The sequence below is a fragment of the Dipodomys ordii genome, unplaced genomic scaffold, assembly GCF_000151885.1.
Source record: "Dipodomys ordii isolate 6190 unplaced genomic scaffold, Dord_2.0 Scaffold18, whole genome shotgun sequence".
In the NCBI taxonomy this organism is placed as follows: domain Eukaryota; kingdom Metazoa; phylum Chordata; class Mammalia; order Rodentia; family Heteromyidae; genus Dipodomys; species Dipodomys ordii.
Window position 1 is genome coordinate 11882666 of NW_012267234.1, and position 14766 is coordinate 11897431.

At 50.7% G+C, this 14766-nt stretch overlaps 1 protein-coding gene across 1 annotated transcript in view; it reads left to right on the forward strand.

The window, feature by feature from the left end:
* Positions 1-14766, forward strand: part of Vac14 (Vac14 homolog (S. cerevisiae)) — a 91942-nt gene that overhangs the window by 28531 nt on the left and 48645 nt on the right. Inside the window, exons 11-12 of the mRNA XM_013012959.1 lie at positions 3656-3800; positions 4055-4120. Coding sequence (XP_012868413.1) covers positions 3656-3800; positions 4055-4120 — 211 coding nt within the window. The remainder of the gene's footprint in view (positions 1-3655; positions 3801-4054; positions 4121-14766) is intronic.

A 14766-nucleotide genomic window follows, 5' to 3' on the forward strand; every position in this document is an offset into this window, starting at 1 on the left:
TCCCTTCTTGTGCTCAGTGACACAGTACTATTCTGGAATAGCCTGTTGTCCTATATGTAAGTAAGCAGAACGACCTAGAAATCAGTGCTTCCCAGCTCCCAGCAACTGCTGATTGAAAAGAATATATAATGATCTTGTATTAAAAAAAAATAAAAAGGCAACTCTGAATTCAGAAACATGTCTATTTTTAGACTTACCTTTCTTCTAATTTGATTAGAGCTGTAATGGGAGCCCCATAAAAAATTAGACATCACAGAAATAAAGTGCTGTCTCCCAGAGAGAACCACTGGAACGTATTATTTATTGGTGGTATCAGAAGCATTATTCAGTAAGTCTGTTTTAATAGCCACAGCAGCACCATGCACTTGGAAATTGTAGTACGTACACATGTAAGACACTCGTTACGAGATGCTTTATGAGAAAATGCTTGGTGAAAATGGGGGTTTTGCAGACACCTTGAAATAACTCAGAAGCCCCAGGAGTAAGTTGTCTAGACTTTTTGGAACCAAATGTAGAAATGTATTTTAAACTTCACGAGCTCCCTCTTGTTCTTGATGGGTAAGGTTAGCCAGAGTGGAAGTTGTCGCATCTTAGGCTCCAGCCCAGGAGAAGGGAGCTGAGCACATTGTGCAGCAAGCCTCCTCCAGGAGGGGCTAAGGATCCCAGAGCTCCCTCTCCTCCAAGCCCTAGTATGTGCAGAGTTCAGCAGCCAGCCCACCCAGCAGAGCCGCTGAGAGCCTTCTGCTCGGGCAAACATCCTTACCCAGGCACCAAAATCAGTCTACCTGGTGCCCAGCATTTACCTACTTGGGTGACCTTCAACTAGTCTGGGGAAGATGTTTCCATGCAAGGGAATGAGTTCTCAGCACTTGGCCTCAGAACCTTGGCTCATCTCACACTGTCTCTGGACCCCGGTTTGCTCATCTCTGCATTGAAGGATTGACTTATAAGAACTCTGAAGTCCCTTTTCGTTACGAAGTTTTTGGTTGGGTGAGACTGACATCTGCTCCACCAGCGATCTGAGGCCTATACCTGAGAGGTTTGCTCTAGTCATCACTTCCCGTGGGGGAAGTTGGACCGTGTCTGTACATCCATACCGGTCTACACACCAGTTCCATGATCTCCTTCCTTCATTGTGTGACTGCGACACAGCGCCAGCTGAAGGAGATGCACGTGAGTTAGAGCTCAACCCTCAGCCTGGTGTGGCATGGGGCCCCGTTTGGATTTAGAATGTGGCACACAAAGGCCCCTCCAGCTAGCCCCTTCCTCCCTACATGGAACTTTTGACGGCTCTTCTGACAAGCCAGGAACACCAGAAAGTCTGTTGAACACCCTTCTTCCTTGACACCTAATGCTGTACACACATTGGCGTCCTCTCTGCCGCCCCTGCCAGGAGTCACTGGATGTAATGCTGCCAAAGTCTCTTCTGAGCCTGCACCCTTGAAAGGCGTCGGGCTGAGTGGGACCATTCTGGAGCCAGACTGCTCAGGTTCAGATGGCTGGCACAATTTCCTGGCTGTGGAACCATGGCCAGGTCACTAATGTCTCTGGACTTCAGGTCATAAGCTACTGGGGGAATATCATGAGGCCAGCCAGGTCATCATTCCCCTGTTTCGTGCCATCAGAGCTGTGCTTCCCTCACCTTGAGGTTTATTAGAGTAGAGACCTGGTCTTGATGCGATCTTCCTACTTTCTATCTGCTCCAAGATGGGGCTGTTGGTAGGCCAGTGTAAAACATAGCCTGCCAGGTAAGTGAAGCAAGACCTTTCTGCCAGGGAGACCGGCGGTTCCGCTGAGATGTGACAATGGTCTGGCAGGCACAGAGCACGTGTGACACCCATGTAGTGTCTCGAACACTCTGCAGCTCCTGCTAGAAAGGTGCTTACTGCAGATCTCAGGGCACAGGGCTGGGGCAGAACAGGCTGAGGTGGTGGCAGCTTCCCATTTGCCTCATGTCAGCCCCTGGGCTGCAGTGGGCATCTCCTCTGAAACAATGCTGCTCTGACTATAACATCTGTGGCCTGAGGAGAAAGTCCAAGCCACAGAGAATACTCTGGAAGGAGTTCTGCAGGACAGCCAGGATGGGGAACAGAGACCTGCAGATCAGACAGGAAGTGCTGGCTATCAGCAAAGGGGAGGGAGTGTCTAGGAAATTGTCAGATCTGATTAGGAAACGCTGACTAGGCCCGGGCGTGGATTGCTATGCTGAGCACCTGAGCTCCTACGTGCTCTGAGTGGGAAGTGTGTGCGGGATTTCAGAAGTTAGGACACAAAGAAGAATGTAAAGCATCTGATTAGTAATCCTTCTATTTGCCATATTGGTTGGATGTTGAAATACTAATGGTGTCTTAAGGTATTTGGGGTCAGGTGAAACATATTAAACTAACTTTACCTGCTTCTTTTTCCTTCTCAACTTAAACCAACCAAAGAATGTATAGTCCCATCTGTGTTTCTGTTGAACAGTGAGCCTTCGAGAGCAATTTAAAGGCTTGACTAGGGGCTGCATCTGCACCTTGGGCCCATCTGTGCTCTGCTTTCCCTGGGTCTTAGGCCACCAAAGCAGTAAGATGTTTGGAAATCCTCAGAACACACCAAGAACTTTCAGCCACATAGCCTCTGGGGAAAGCGTGATAGCTGCACTTCCTTCTCCCCACGCCCCCCAACCCAGAGTCACCATCCTGGGTTGTGTCACTGCATCTCATGCCCAGATCTGGCCCCTGTAGTTGGTTGTGCCCACTCTCACTCCCTAACAGGCACCCGGGGTCCATCAAGCCCTATTAAACAGCAACTCCACCTAGCAGTTCCAGAGCTCAGAATCGAGCCCTATAGGAATTCACATCACATGAGCTGCACAGAGGCTGCAGGGAGGTGAGCAGAGCACAGCCATTGGGTTCCCGATGCACATGAATAATTGAGCAACCTAGAAAGGCCACGGAAGACCATTTTGTACAGGTGGCAGCAGAGCTGCCTGGCCTGGTCCTTATGCAGCCTGCACTGTTGTCACTTCAGGCTGATTCTTCTCTGAGCACAGACAAGACTATTCTGAGGAAGCCAAGAGTCCTCCTGGCCCTACTGGAGCTAGAGCTCATCCTGAACAATCTATAGCAGAGCCTCTGCTACCTCTTCCCCAACTCATCAGAGGGTTTCCATCTCAGAAGTGGCTCTCGAGGTTTCTCCTAGGCCAAGTCTTGTGCTCAGGTGCCCCATGAAGGACCTGTTGGATGCTGGGGAGTGTTTTCAGGATCCCCCTCTGCACTATTGGGACAGGATGGCTTTGCTTCAGCAGTAAACTTCATGAGTAGAGTCTGGCTTTGTGCCCTGAGAATGCTAAACATCCAAGGTGTAGCCCGTAAGTCCAAGCAGGCCAGCTTCATGCCAGTTGGAGAGGACCCTCTGCCTGTCTGAGACAGCCTCGTGCTAGAAAGAAGGAAGTAAAGAGTGGGGATCCAGCAGGCTGGTCTTCTCCCTCGTGTACATAGCTTGGCTTCAAGTCATGACCTCCTGAGCCAAGTGAGGATGTCTGCCATCTGCCTGGGCCTGCCTGCCGTGCCCCAGGGCAATGGTTCCAAGTGTGCAGGAAGTTATGTGGCTTGTGGGGTAGGGGCAATGTGGGGCCCTACTTTCCCTTTACTCTCTGTCCTGATCTCGCCCGCAGCACTGACAGGGCCCCAGTGACCCTGCACCTCGATGGGATCGTGCAGGTCCTCAACTGCCACCTCAAAGACACAGCCATTGGAATGATGACCAGGATTGCTGTTCTGAAGTGGCTGTACCACCTCTACATCAAGACTCCCCGCAAAGTGAGCCCAGTCCCACCCTCCCAAGGCAACCCCTCCATACCAGAGGGCCTCTTCCAGGTCCGCCTCGGTTTCCCAGGCCTGCCCATGCTTGGGAAGGTTTGAGGTGGCTGTATGGGTTCTAGTATGGCAGGGAATGTGAGGTACCCTCCATGTACGGGGCGGGGGGGGAGAAGGGGGTCTGTTCAGACCAGCAGGATGCTGAAGCCAGTACAAGGGGGAGGGGAGCTCACAAATGCCCCTTCTCTGCTTTCCAGATGTTCCGGCACACAGACAGCCTCTTCCCCATCCTACTCCAGACGTTATCAGATGAATCCGACGAGGTAGGTCCTCAGTGCCAGCTACTCCACCTTCCTTTGGCGTGGCCTGAGCGTCTCCCCGCTGAGATGTGCCCAGTTGGTTGGTTGATGTCACGCTCTCCACATCCTCTTGTCATGGTCATTGCAAGAGTCTTTTAGCTGTGTACCATCCCAGCCACACAGCAGCGTTTGTCCCGGAGTTGGGTCAGGATGTTTCTTTTCATTGATTCCCTGCCTTTCAACCAAGTCGTTACTGGGCACATCCATTCACAAGGGCACAGCCCTTTTCTCCATCCATACCAGCTCTTCATGCTAATGGTCTGAGCTGTGATTCGCCTCTCTCTTTCCTTCTTCTGACTAGCAATCACTGTGGGCAGTGGGCAGAGCTATGTCTCTGGATAGCCATAGAGGCATAAATTGACAGACCTGTCCACACTTCCAATAGAAACAGGGGCGTGGATAGGGCTAGGATTAGACAAAACATAAGGAAACATTGCTCACAGATTCCTTGGAATGAGGCAGTTGGGTCCCCCCTGGGCTGATCCCAAGCTCACATGAGACCCTGGGTAGCTTTTCTAAACCCGGATTGGAGAGAAAAGCCAACGAGCCAGCCATTAGCCTCTCAGTCCTCTGAAGGTTCTCTGCATTTCCAGAAAAATCTCAAACAGATGGTCTGTGCATGCTCCTGATCCCCCTGCCTGCCTTACCTCCTCCTCCACACCCACCCTCATTGCCCCCTCATCCTGCTCCCTCACTCAGCGAGGCCCAGGTGGACGGGACACAGTTCTGCCTGTGAGCTGGGAGTGACTCACCGCATAGCCAGGCCCTCATTTCAGTACAGAAAGAAGAGGAGAGCTCTGCTGATTGCCGCCTTCCTAGGACTGCACTGGAAGCAGCTGAGTTTTCAGTCTTTTAAATTGAGTTGTTTAATCCCATCCAGCTTGCTTTGCTTGAAATTGGCTTTGTGTGTGCGTGCATTTAGAGGGAGCAGGAGGAGATGCAGTCCATTAAACGGCTCTGTTGAGGTTGCGGCTGTGGAAACTTGATTTGCTGAAGCGCCAAATGTTGTCAGGGCTTTGGGGCACATCTTGTGGGCCCCATGGGGAGAGGATTAAAGCTGCTTTGGGAGACAGTTATGGGGGTGCGGTGATAGAGAGGAAGAATCCCTCCTTCCCATCTCAGAGGAGAGATTTGTGGACCTGGATCATCATTGGTGAGTCACACAATTCTGCCACATCCTGGTTGTTCACCAGAATCCCATCCTTAAATGCCTCCTGCCCAGTCTCTCTGACCTTGGTGTTGAACTGTGAACTTGGCATTGGAAATACAGCCATGAATGAAACAGAGTTGTCTTCTACTGGAACTTCCTTTGCAAGGTATCTAGAAAGTGTTCTCTGGTGGATTTCTCCAAATACTTCCAAACACAGCTGTGATCAAATTGGAGTTTGCTGGGGTTCAAGCACCATATTAGACCCTTCATTTGCAAGAGCCAGAGATCTCAGGCAACAGTTTTCTGGGGAGCTTTGTTATTGCCATTTCTCAGTTCAAAAAGCTAAGGAAGGTTTAGTAACTGGCTTGCAGCAAGTTGGTGCAATAGCCCACACTCAAAGCCAACGCTGTTAAACTTCAAAACCTGTTCCCTTCACTGTTGACTTACCGTGTGTTAGCCAGTGCAGAAGCAGTGGAGGTAGGATGCCTGGTCTAGTGGGATCAGCCCATTTTCTCCTGACTAGAGGAGAAGAGTTTCTGGACTTTTTCTCTTGAGAGATATTTCAGTTTGATGTGGAGATGCATGTAGTTTGAAAAAGCTTCCCTTCAGCCCTCAAATCCCTTGTCCATCTTTCTTATTGATTTGTAGAAGCTCTTTGTATATTTGGTTCTTGCAATTTGTCATCTCTCTGGCAAATGTCTTTCTCTCCCAATATAATCATGATAAACTCACTCTCCTCGCGCTGGCAAAGAGTGCTGGCCTCAGGGGACAGGCTGTGCCCAGGTGTTAGTAATGACGCAAGAGCTGGGCATAGGGAGGGCAGAGCTCTACTCCCCTCCCCCTCCCACACCCACACACCACTATTCACAGTCCCATGGGCACTTGGCCTCACTGGGATGTCTCATCTACTGCTGTTCCTCGGTTCTGCCAAACTGACAGCTCCATAGGCCACACCCTCCTGGTATCCTCTGTTGCCTCTGCTTTTCCCTTATTCACATAAGTGGCTGTTTCCTCAGTACTGCCTGGTAGACATTGTGTCAAGATCCCTTTTGTCAGAAAGAATTCGCAGGTGTCAAATTAATATTCTTGGCACTGGAATAGAAATCCTCCCATTAGCTAGAGATCCAATTACTTCTTTTTTTAAGTGAAAACATGACCTTGATTTCCTCTGCCTGGAATGTGGGGCGCATGCTCAGAAGCTTCCTGCTGGACCCCCACATGGACTGGGGCAGTCATGTCCCAGCCTGAGTGTCCACTGGACAGACATCCTCTCCATCCTCCTGACAGTGGTGCTGGTCCCCTCACTGCCCCGCACCTGCCCTCCAGCCTGCATTTAAAGTTCTCAAGGGATCTCAGTCCCAATAGAAGAGATCAGGAAGAACATCCGTCCCCTCTTAAGTGAACGTTGACAGTCTGGACAATTAGTTAGCTGTCCCAGGCCTGGATCTTAGCTCTGCCGCTTCCTTGCCAGAGACTTTGAGTGAGGAATTTAGCTTCCTGGACCCATGAAGAGGGGTTAATGATGTTTGCACCTGCCTTCTAAACCACTGTTCCCAGAGAAAGGGTGAAGCGCCCACTGGACCCTGCCCAGCACATGTAGCTGTCCATCCTCAAATCAGCCCCTCGGACATGATGAACTCCCCACTCACAAGCAAGGCTCCTCCCCAGTAAGTCATCTTGTGTCCTTCAGGACAGCCTCGGAGTCTTCCTGCATGGAAGGCTTCCTCATCTGAGGGTCATTTCCGTGTTTTATGTTTCTGTTAGAATTAAGAATGGCACCCCTTTCTGGTAATGTTCCCCTCCCCCGCCCTACTTAGATCACGGGCTTTAGGGCAGACAGTTCAGGAGACCAGTCTTGGCTCTTCACTTAATGGTTGGTTGGCCTTGAACAAGTGCCCTAGTCTCTCTGAACCTCAGTTTCCTTATAGATACAGGGAAGATAACAAAAAAGCCTCCCTCTACCTCTCAAGGTTTGTCAGGGGATTGAATGAGACCATGAATATCAAATTCTTAGCACAGGACCCAACACACAGAAACTGAGGAGGTAAGCAGGACCCTCTAATGCTAGTAGTCATTTCAAGAGAGGGACCATCAACAAGATGGACACTTTGTCTGCCAAAAGCCCTCCCTTTAGCTTCAGCAGCCAGAGCTGGAGTAGAGACTCCTCTCTGTCCTCTGTTTCCTGCCTGCCTTGAGAGCACTGAGGAGCACAGCCGTGCTTGAGGGACTTGTGTTCCATCTCTAGGATCTAAGAAGGCAAGCAGGGGACCAAGTAGGGATTTGGATTTATGCCCCTCTGTGTCCTTCCTTCCTCCCTTCCTCACCTCTCAAAACCCATGGGTTGAAGGTGCCCAGCACAAGAGCAAGGCAGAATTCAGCATCAGCCTCTCTCATCAGCATCTTTCCAGCATCACTCCTCTGGCTCAAGTGGGGGAGGGCTCCAGCTGGCTTTTCCCATCCGGGAAGAAGAGAAAGGGCACCGTCGGCAGAGCCTCATCTCAAAAGCAAAAGCTCTTAGGCTAGGAGGCAGACCCCATGGGCCCAGTCATCATCTGGACCAGCTTTCTGCCGTGGAGCTTATTTGGCAGCCCCTCAGCATCTTCTCCGCACTTGGAATTGGGGTATTGAGGAGACTCAACCCCGGAGGCTCCTCACTTTTCCCTTCCCTTAGCTTCAAAGTCGCCATCAGAAGTTGCTGATTTCAGGTTATAGCTGATAGGACTGGTGAAGCAGCAAAAAGAATGAGAATCACATTGCTAAAAAAATTGGAAGTCTGTATTCAGGGGATGTTATTCACAGCTGTGGTAGTCTAACTTAGGAGCCCAACTATATGAAGACTGTGAGCAGCCATCAAAACCAGTGAGGCACAGGCCGTGACCTAAGAGGAAAGGGGCATGGAGTGTAGGTCCAAGGAATTGATTTGGAAGCAGCTGAAATAGAGCTTTTTGTCAAGGAGCTCAAAGTACCCTCTGGATGCAGCCATCCATAGCAGCTTGCTGCCTTCCCTGTCTTCAACCCTGGTGGGATATCCCAGACCTGCAAACCACTAAGGGGAGGGAACTGGGCACCTTGGGAGCTGTTGGTTCTTTTCTGGTGTGAGTCTCAGCCTGTCCAGCCAATCTCTATCTCTGAGCCTCTCAGCCCCTCCCCAGCAGAGTGGGTTCCCAAGGAATGACTCTGCTGGGCCCTAGACTGTATTTAAGGACAGTTTGTCCGGGGAGAAATAGACTTCACCTGTTTCTACTGCCTAGGCCCCAGGAGAAATGCCACAGAAAATCTAAAGAGATCTCTCTCAAGGAAGAAGGCACACAGGTGGCCTGAGATGGGCCCTGTACAGAGCTGGGGCTTGGGCTTCTTCTGTCTCAGGGCAGGAATGGCCCTCTCATTAAGTCTCTTTCCTCTTCACCGCATCCTGTCTGCCTCAATGTTTCCTCGACTTACCCTTTTCCAAAGGGTTCTCGTTACTTTGGTCTGGTAATTAACCACCTGGGCTGACTTTGTGTTTTATTTAGTAACAAGAGGAACTTGGGCATGAAGGCTCCCCTAGGGGAAAGCCCAGGTGCTTGCTATAAAATGGTAGTGGACAGCTCTGGTCCCCCTAGGTCCAAGGTGACTCAGGCTCTTCTTTCCAGTCTCCAGAGTGAGGGCCTTCTGTTGGTTACTGCCCATCCTCCAGTATCTGCTTTCAATGGGGGGCTTCCACTTATTTAGAGGTTCCTCCGTTGAGGGCATTTGAGGAGCTTGTGGTGGCCCCACTGGGGCCACAAACTGTGGCAGGTGCAGCGTGTCTGGGGAATGACAGAGCGCCCACTAAAGTTTAAAGGTGTGTGCACTCTTCTCCAGTACCCTAACAAAATCTGCCCAGCTATCCTAAAAAGGTTTAAGCTATCTCAGTTTGATTTATGAAGTTGAGGTGTAAGAATGACTTGCCTGAGGTCACACTGCAGGATGAAGACTTGGGTGACAAACTTTGATGTGGGATAGATCTGACTCCAAAGCGTCTAAAGCCTGGGACCAGCCTACATGAGGGTACTACTTCATCCAGGCCCAGTCCCAACATTGCATTGACAGTGTTTTGTCCTTGGCTAACCTTCAGTTGTGGTGTACCTTCCCCCCCTGAGCATTCATTGTGACCCTGTTCCCCTGCTCCTTCCCAGGTCCTTCGGTGCTACCCCTGAGCTACTCACTGATGCATTCAGAAGGTAAAAACTTCTCTCCCAAGCTCAGGCCAGAAGCCCTCCCCATCGAGCCTTCTCCTGAAGGGCCCAGGCCAGTGGCTGAGATGTCTCTGGTCCTTTCCAGCTCTGAATCTGTGTGGTCCTGACTCCACTCCCTAGAATACTAATGCCGCCTGCTCAAAAGTGAACAGTATTATGAATGACTAAGAATGGGGCTCGTTCTTCCTCCTCGCTTCTTTGCCTCGGTTTTTATTTCACTCCAATTATCATTCCGTCCACCCTTCAAAACAAAAGCAGCCCTTCTACTCCTGCCTCAGTTCTGCAGGTTTCTTTCAAATCAGATCACTCAGTAAGGTAAAAATTTTATATGTTATTCTTTGAGAACTAAGGCATAACATCCCAGTAGCTTGATTCCTCAGCTAGGAGCTTGCCTCACATGGGAAGCTGTGCAGGACCTTTTGCTGCAGCTCGGGGGCACTGGATACTGCCCACACTCAGCATTCCGGAGGCTGACCTTACAGGGACAGGAAACCCCACAGCCAGGGAAAGGCACTGGAGTCCAGCACCAATCTCTAGGCCTTCTTTGGGGCCAGCCAGGACTCGAAGTCCAAATTCTAGCAGCTGTCCTCCATAGCCCAGTTAAGGGATCGGTAGCCACTGCTAGGGGCCCAAAGAGGGCATAGGGGTGTTTGTTTAGCAGTACTGGGGTTTAAATTCAGAGCCTCACATTTGCTTGATAGATGCTCTAGCACTTAAGCCACCCCCCTGATAGGGTCTTATGTTTTGTGCCTAAGACTAGCCTGGACTGCAAGCCTTCTGCCTATGCCCCTCCATGTAGCTGGAGTGATAGATGTGCCCACAACACCAGGCTTATTTTTGGAGATGGGGTTTTGCTAATGTTTTTGCCTAACTTGGCCTTGAACCATGATCCTTCTGATCTCAGTAACTGGGATTGCAAGCATGCACCACCATGTCCAGCCAGGAATTAGGTCTATGTTCACCATAACCCTGGTAAAAGGGAACTTTTCACCTAAGAGGAAGCTGAAGCCCAAAGAAGTTAAGAAACCCAGCCGGGCACTGGTGGCTCACGCCTGTAATCCTAGCTACTCAGGAGGCTGAGATCTGAGGATCACGGTTCAAAGCCAGCCCGGGCAGGAGAGACCGTGAGACTCCTATCTTCAATAAACCACCAGAAAACCGGAAGTGGCGCTGTAGCTCAAGTGGTAGAGCGCTCACCTTAAGCTGAAGAGCTGAGGGACAGCGCCCAGGCCCAGAGTTCAAGCCCCACGACCGACAAAAAAAAAAAAGAAGTTAAAAAACTTGATCAAGATCTCCTCTTAGATGCTTCATGAAGCTCTCTCCACCACCCATACCCCCATACCTCTTTTGCACGAATCCTATTCACTCAGACCTTCTGCTAGCCTGTATCAGCCTTGATGATGACAGCTTAACAGGGGACTCTGGGAGGGCAGAGTCTATCTAGCCCATGATAAGTGCTCAGAATCTAAGAAGGTGGAAGTGGAGCAGCTGTGATTGAAGTGGTATGACACCAGTCTGGAACAAAAAAGCTAGCGTGCACATGCGCACGCGCGCACACCACAAACAAAGAAGGTGAAAGGATGAGAGTTTGGCTGCACAGTGAGTCCACTCAGGCCTGTCCCACGTCTCCAGGGCTCTCTCCGCCAGAACACATAAGCCTTAAGAAAGAAGCTGCCTCCTCAGGACTGGAGCTGTGTGTCTCTTGAAAGTAAGCTGGGATTCACCCAAGCCCTGGAGGTAGGCAGGAGCCCCTCTCCTGGTTGCTATGGCCCTGGCTTATCACTTGGTAACCAAGCTCCAAGGGGGGTGAGTGAGCATTGCTCTCCCACTGCACTGAACTTCCTGCCCGGCTCCCGGGAGAATTTATAGCCCTGAGGGGGAACCCTCCTGGTCAAGGGCCCGGGATGGGGGACGTGATCAAAGGCTGGGCTAAGCAAGAAGGAGAGTGAGGGCTCTGATCTCCAAGCTATCATGTCCCGGGAAGGCCTTGCTTTTCTCTGTACCCCCAGAGGGACAGCTGCCAGAGCCCACACTGTGCTGCACTACTTTATCAGGAGGCTGACAGTAGCATTAGGTGCTGGCCTTTTGCACACACAGCAAAGAACTAGGCACTTAAGGAAAGATTTCCAAAGTCCATTTAAAGAAAACTGCCTTGTTCCCCAAGGGCTTGCGCTCCAAGTCAAGCAACACTAACCAAGATGTAGATGTGTATATTTTTAAGTTGTTTATGCTTTACCAAGACACAAAAAGGTTTTACTCAGAGTGGTTTTCTGAATGGGAGATAAACTAGGTCTGGGCGTGAGCAGTCTTCTTCATCCATCCCCGAAGCGCAATGCCTGCCTGCCTTGTGGCGGGAGGCAGGCTTACTGTGCCCCATTGTAGACCACAGCTCTTCTCGGAATGCCAGTCCCATTGCTGCTTTTTCAAGCTGTATTTACTTGGTGTCCAGGGCGGAGGCCTCTGGCCCTGGTGCTAGCTGGTGTGGGTGCCTTTCTTTCCCACTGTTCTTGGCTTGCAGAGACCCCTTTGGCCTTCAGGCTGGCTTCCTAGGGTGAGCTCCTGGCTAGCTCCCCATGCTGCAGGACAGCAGGAATCATTCTGACTGTATTAGGGGACTGAGAAGGCCTGGCCTGCTAGGCTATACACGTATGAAGAAACGAGTCAGGGTCTGTCTGGAAGAAAGCAGAAAGGCCCAAAGTTTGTGGCTTCTATGCCTCTACCCCTCATATCAACTCTGCTTCACAGTCTGAGGAGCAGCTTGACCTAATCCAGAACCCAGACAAGGCCCTGCGACCTCACCACTGTGGACAGCAACAGCAGATAGCCCTTGGCAAAGGCCTGTGCCAACCAGACTGCAGCTTCCAGGGCCTGGAGCTGAAATCGCCTTTCCCACCAGTACCAAGAACATTCCCTTGGGAACATTCTTGCCACTTCCTCCCAGCTGGGTCTGGAGAGAGCCCAGATTGGTGATTTCTTGTCAACATAAGGATTTCCCCAGCAGGAGCTGGGATGCTAAGCCAGCCATGGTGGCCATTGCAAACCCAAAGCTTTCTAAATGTTTCTCGAAGCTCTGTGGGTACACTGTAATAAGTTTCTCTGTCCTTTCCCTTGGCAGAAGTCATTTAGAATCATCCGTTTTCCTTCCTTCCTTCCTTCCTTCCTTCCTTCCTTCCTTCCCATAAACTGCAGGGCAACATATGCCAAGTGTCTCACCTGGCATTTGCAGCTGAGGATGCTTGGTGGTAGGCAAGAATGGGCTTCTTGGCCATGCAATGCCCATCTCCAGTCTCCAGGATGGCAGAGGACTAGCCACAGCAGACAGAGAGGAGGGCAGGCCAAGTGCTTTTCAGGGCTGGGCTGTGGACTAGTGTTGGGATGGCGGATGCAGGATGGACTAATGAAAGGAATAGGAAAAGGTACCATCTTTGAGAGCTGTTTTTTTGCCTCTGAAATATATGATAGTGACAGCCCACAGTGACCCCCATCCACATGTTGCCCCCTAACTATGAGAAGGCACCCAGTGCTAGCACAAAGGGGATTCTCCCCAGAAATCCCTGGCTTGTTCCTCTTTTTCTGTCCCCATAGAAGATAAGCCCCTTCCCTTCAGGCCTGCCCTGAGGTCTCCCCGCCAGACTGTACCAGGTGCACTCTACTCAGTTGCCCTCAGCCTTGACCCTTGTACTCCAGAGAGGAGGCAAAGCCTCCCCATTCAACTCCTGAGTCAGGGACCAGCTGATGGGCCGTCCCCACCCCCTCCCGCTGCTATGGTAACAGCAGGCACTCCTGCTCCTGCAGAATATTGCTTTCTTGTAACCTCCCTCTCCCTCCTTCTTTTCCCCCCTTCTTTCTCTCACACAAAAAGAAAGCACAAGTGTTTTATATTCATTTTGCAAAAAAAAAAAAAACGCTGTGTAGCGCATACTAATTGGTGTGGCTTCCTCCTGCTTTCTTTGAGCCATTCCCCATCCTCAGAGCCAGGACTCCAGGCCAGCCATGGGCATGGACCCAGGAGAACTGGATCTGTTTTCCTAGAGGCAAAGCCACATGGGCCACATGAGCTCCCTAGCTCTGGAGTCCTTTCTCTGTGGATGGTGTCTTGGGAAGCAAGGCTGCCAGAGTCACCTGGTCCTCATTCAGAGCTTCCTCCCCATGCAGCAAGGGCTGGGGGGTCTCTAGAAGAGTGGGGCACCGTGCCCTGCAGGGCCTGGACTCAGGGCCCGTCCAACTAGGAGAGCAGCTTCCTGCCATCTCTAGCTCTTATCAGAGTCCCTTCTCTATCAAGGCTCTCCTCCTACATTACAAATCCTCAAGGTGCAAGTCAGGTCCAGTGAGCTCCAGAGCTGGAGATCAAAGACCACCACACACTCATGGTGCCGCCCAGTCTGTCCCCACTGCCCAAGCAGCAACCTGTGCTACACACTCATGGTGCCTCCCAGTCTGTCCCCACTGCCCAAGCAGCAACCTGTGCTCCGTCAGGCCGCCCCTTCTCTTCCTCACTTCTGTAAAATGGAGAGGGTGATGTCATTGTTCCAATTTCTGCTTTAACCCTGGTGTTTACATGGGTGTGGGTGTGGGTGGGTGTGTGTGTGTGTGTTTGTGTGCACCCACATGAGTACAAGTGGTGTTGCCCCAGGCAGGACTGTGAGCTTTCTGACAGCCCCAGAGAAATCAGAGACAAATCATTTGATGTGTGAGCACAAAAGGAGTGGCTGGGATTACCAAGGAACATGTAGACAACATTTCCGGCTTGAATTGTGCAATCGAAGTATAATTTGCATCCATTTGCCATTTGGTATTAAACTTCCTAAAATAAGGGAAATCAAAATGTGAAATATGCAGTTTTGTTGGCCATGATCGCTAGTAGGGAAGCGGAGGTACAGAGATGCACATTGTCTTCAGAAACCCTTGATGTGGGCACTGCTGTCCCAAGCCAGGGTGACTGAACAGTAACTGTGAGTCCAAAAAACATGTTACAGAGGAAGTGAGCCAGCCTGTCTTTGTGCCCACTTTCTGCACTTGGTGCATAAGATACAGTCATTGCCTGTATCTTTAGGGGATATGTTCCAGGATCCCCATAATGCCAGAATGCAAAGAGGCTTACATCCCTATATAAACCTACATACCTACATACATCATTCCATATGCTCGAACTCATCTCTAATGCAATGTAAAGAGTTATACTGTATTGCTTAGGGAATAATGACAAGAAAAATGTCGACGTGTACTACATTTTTTTCCCTCTA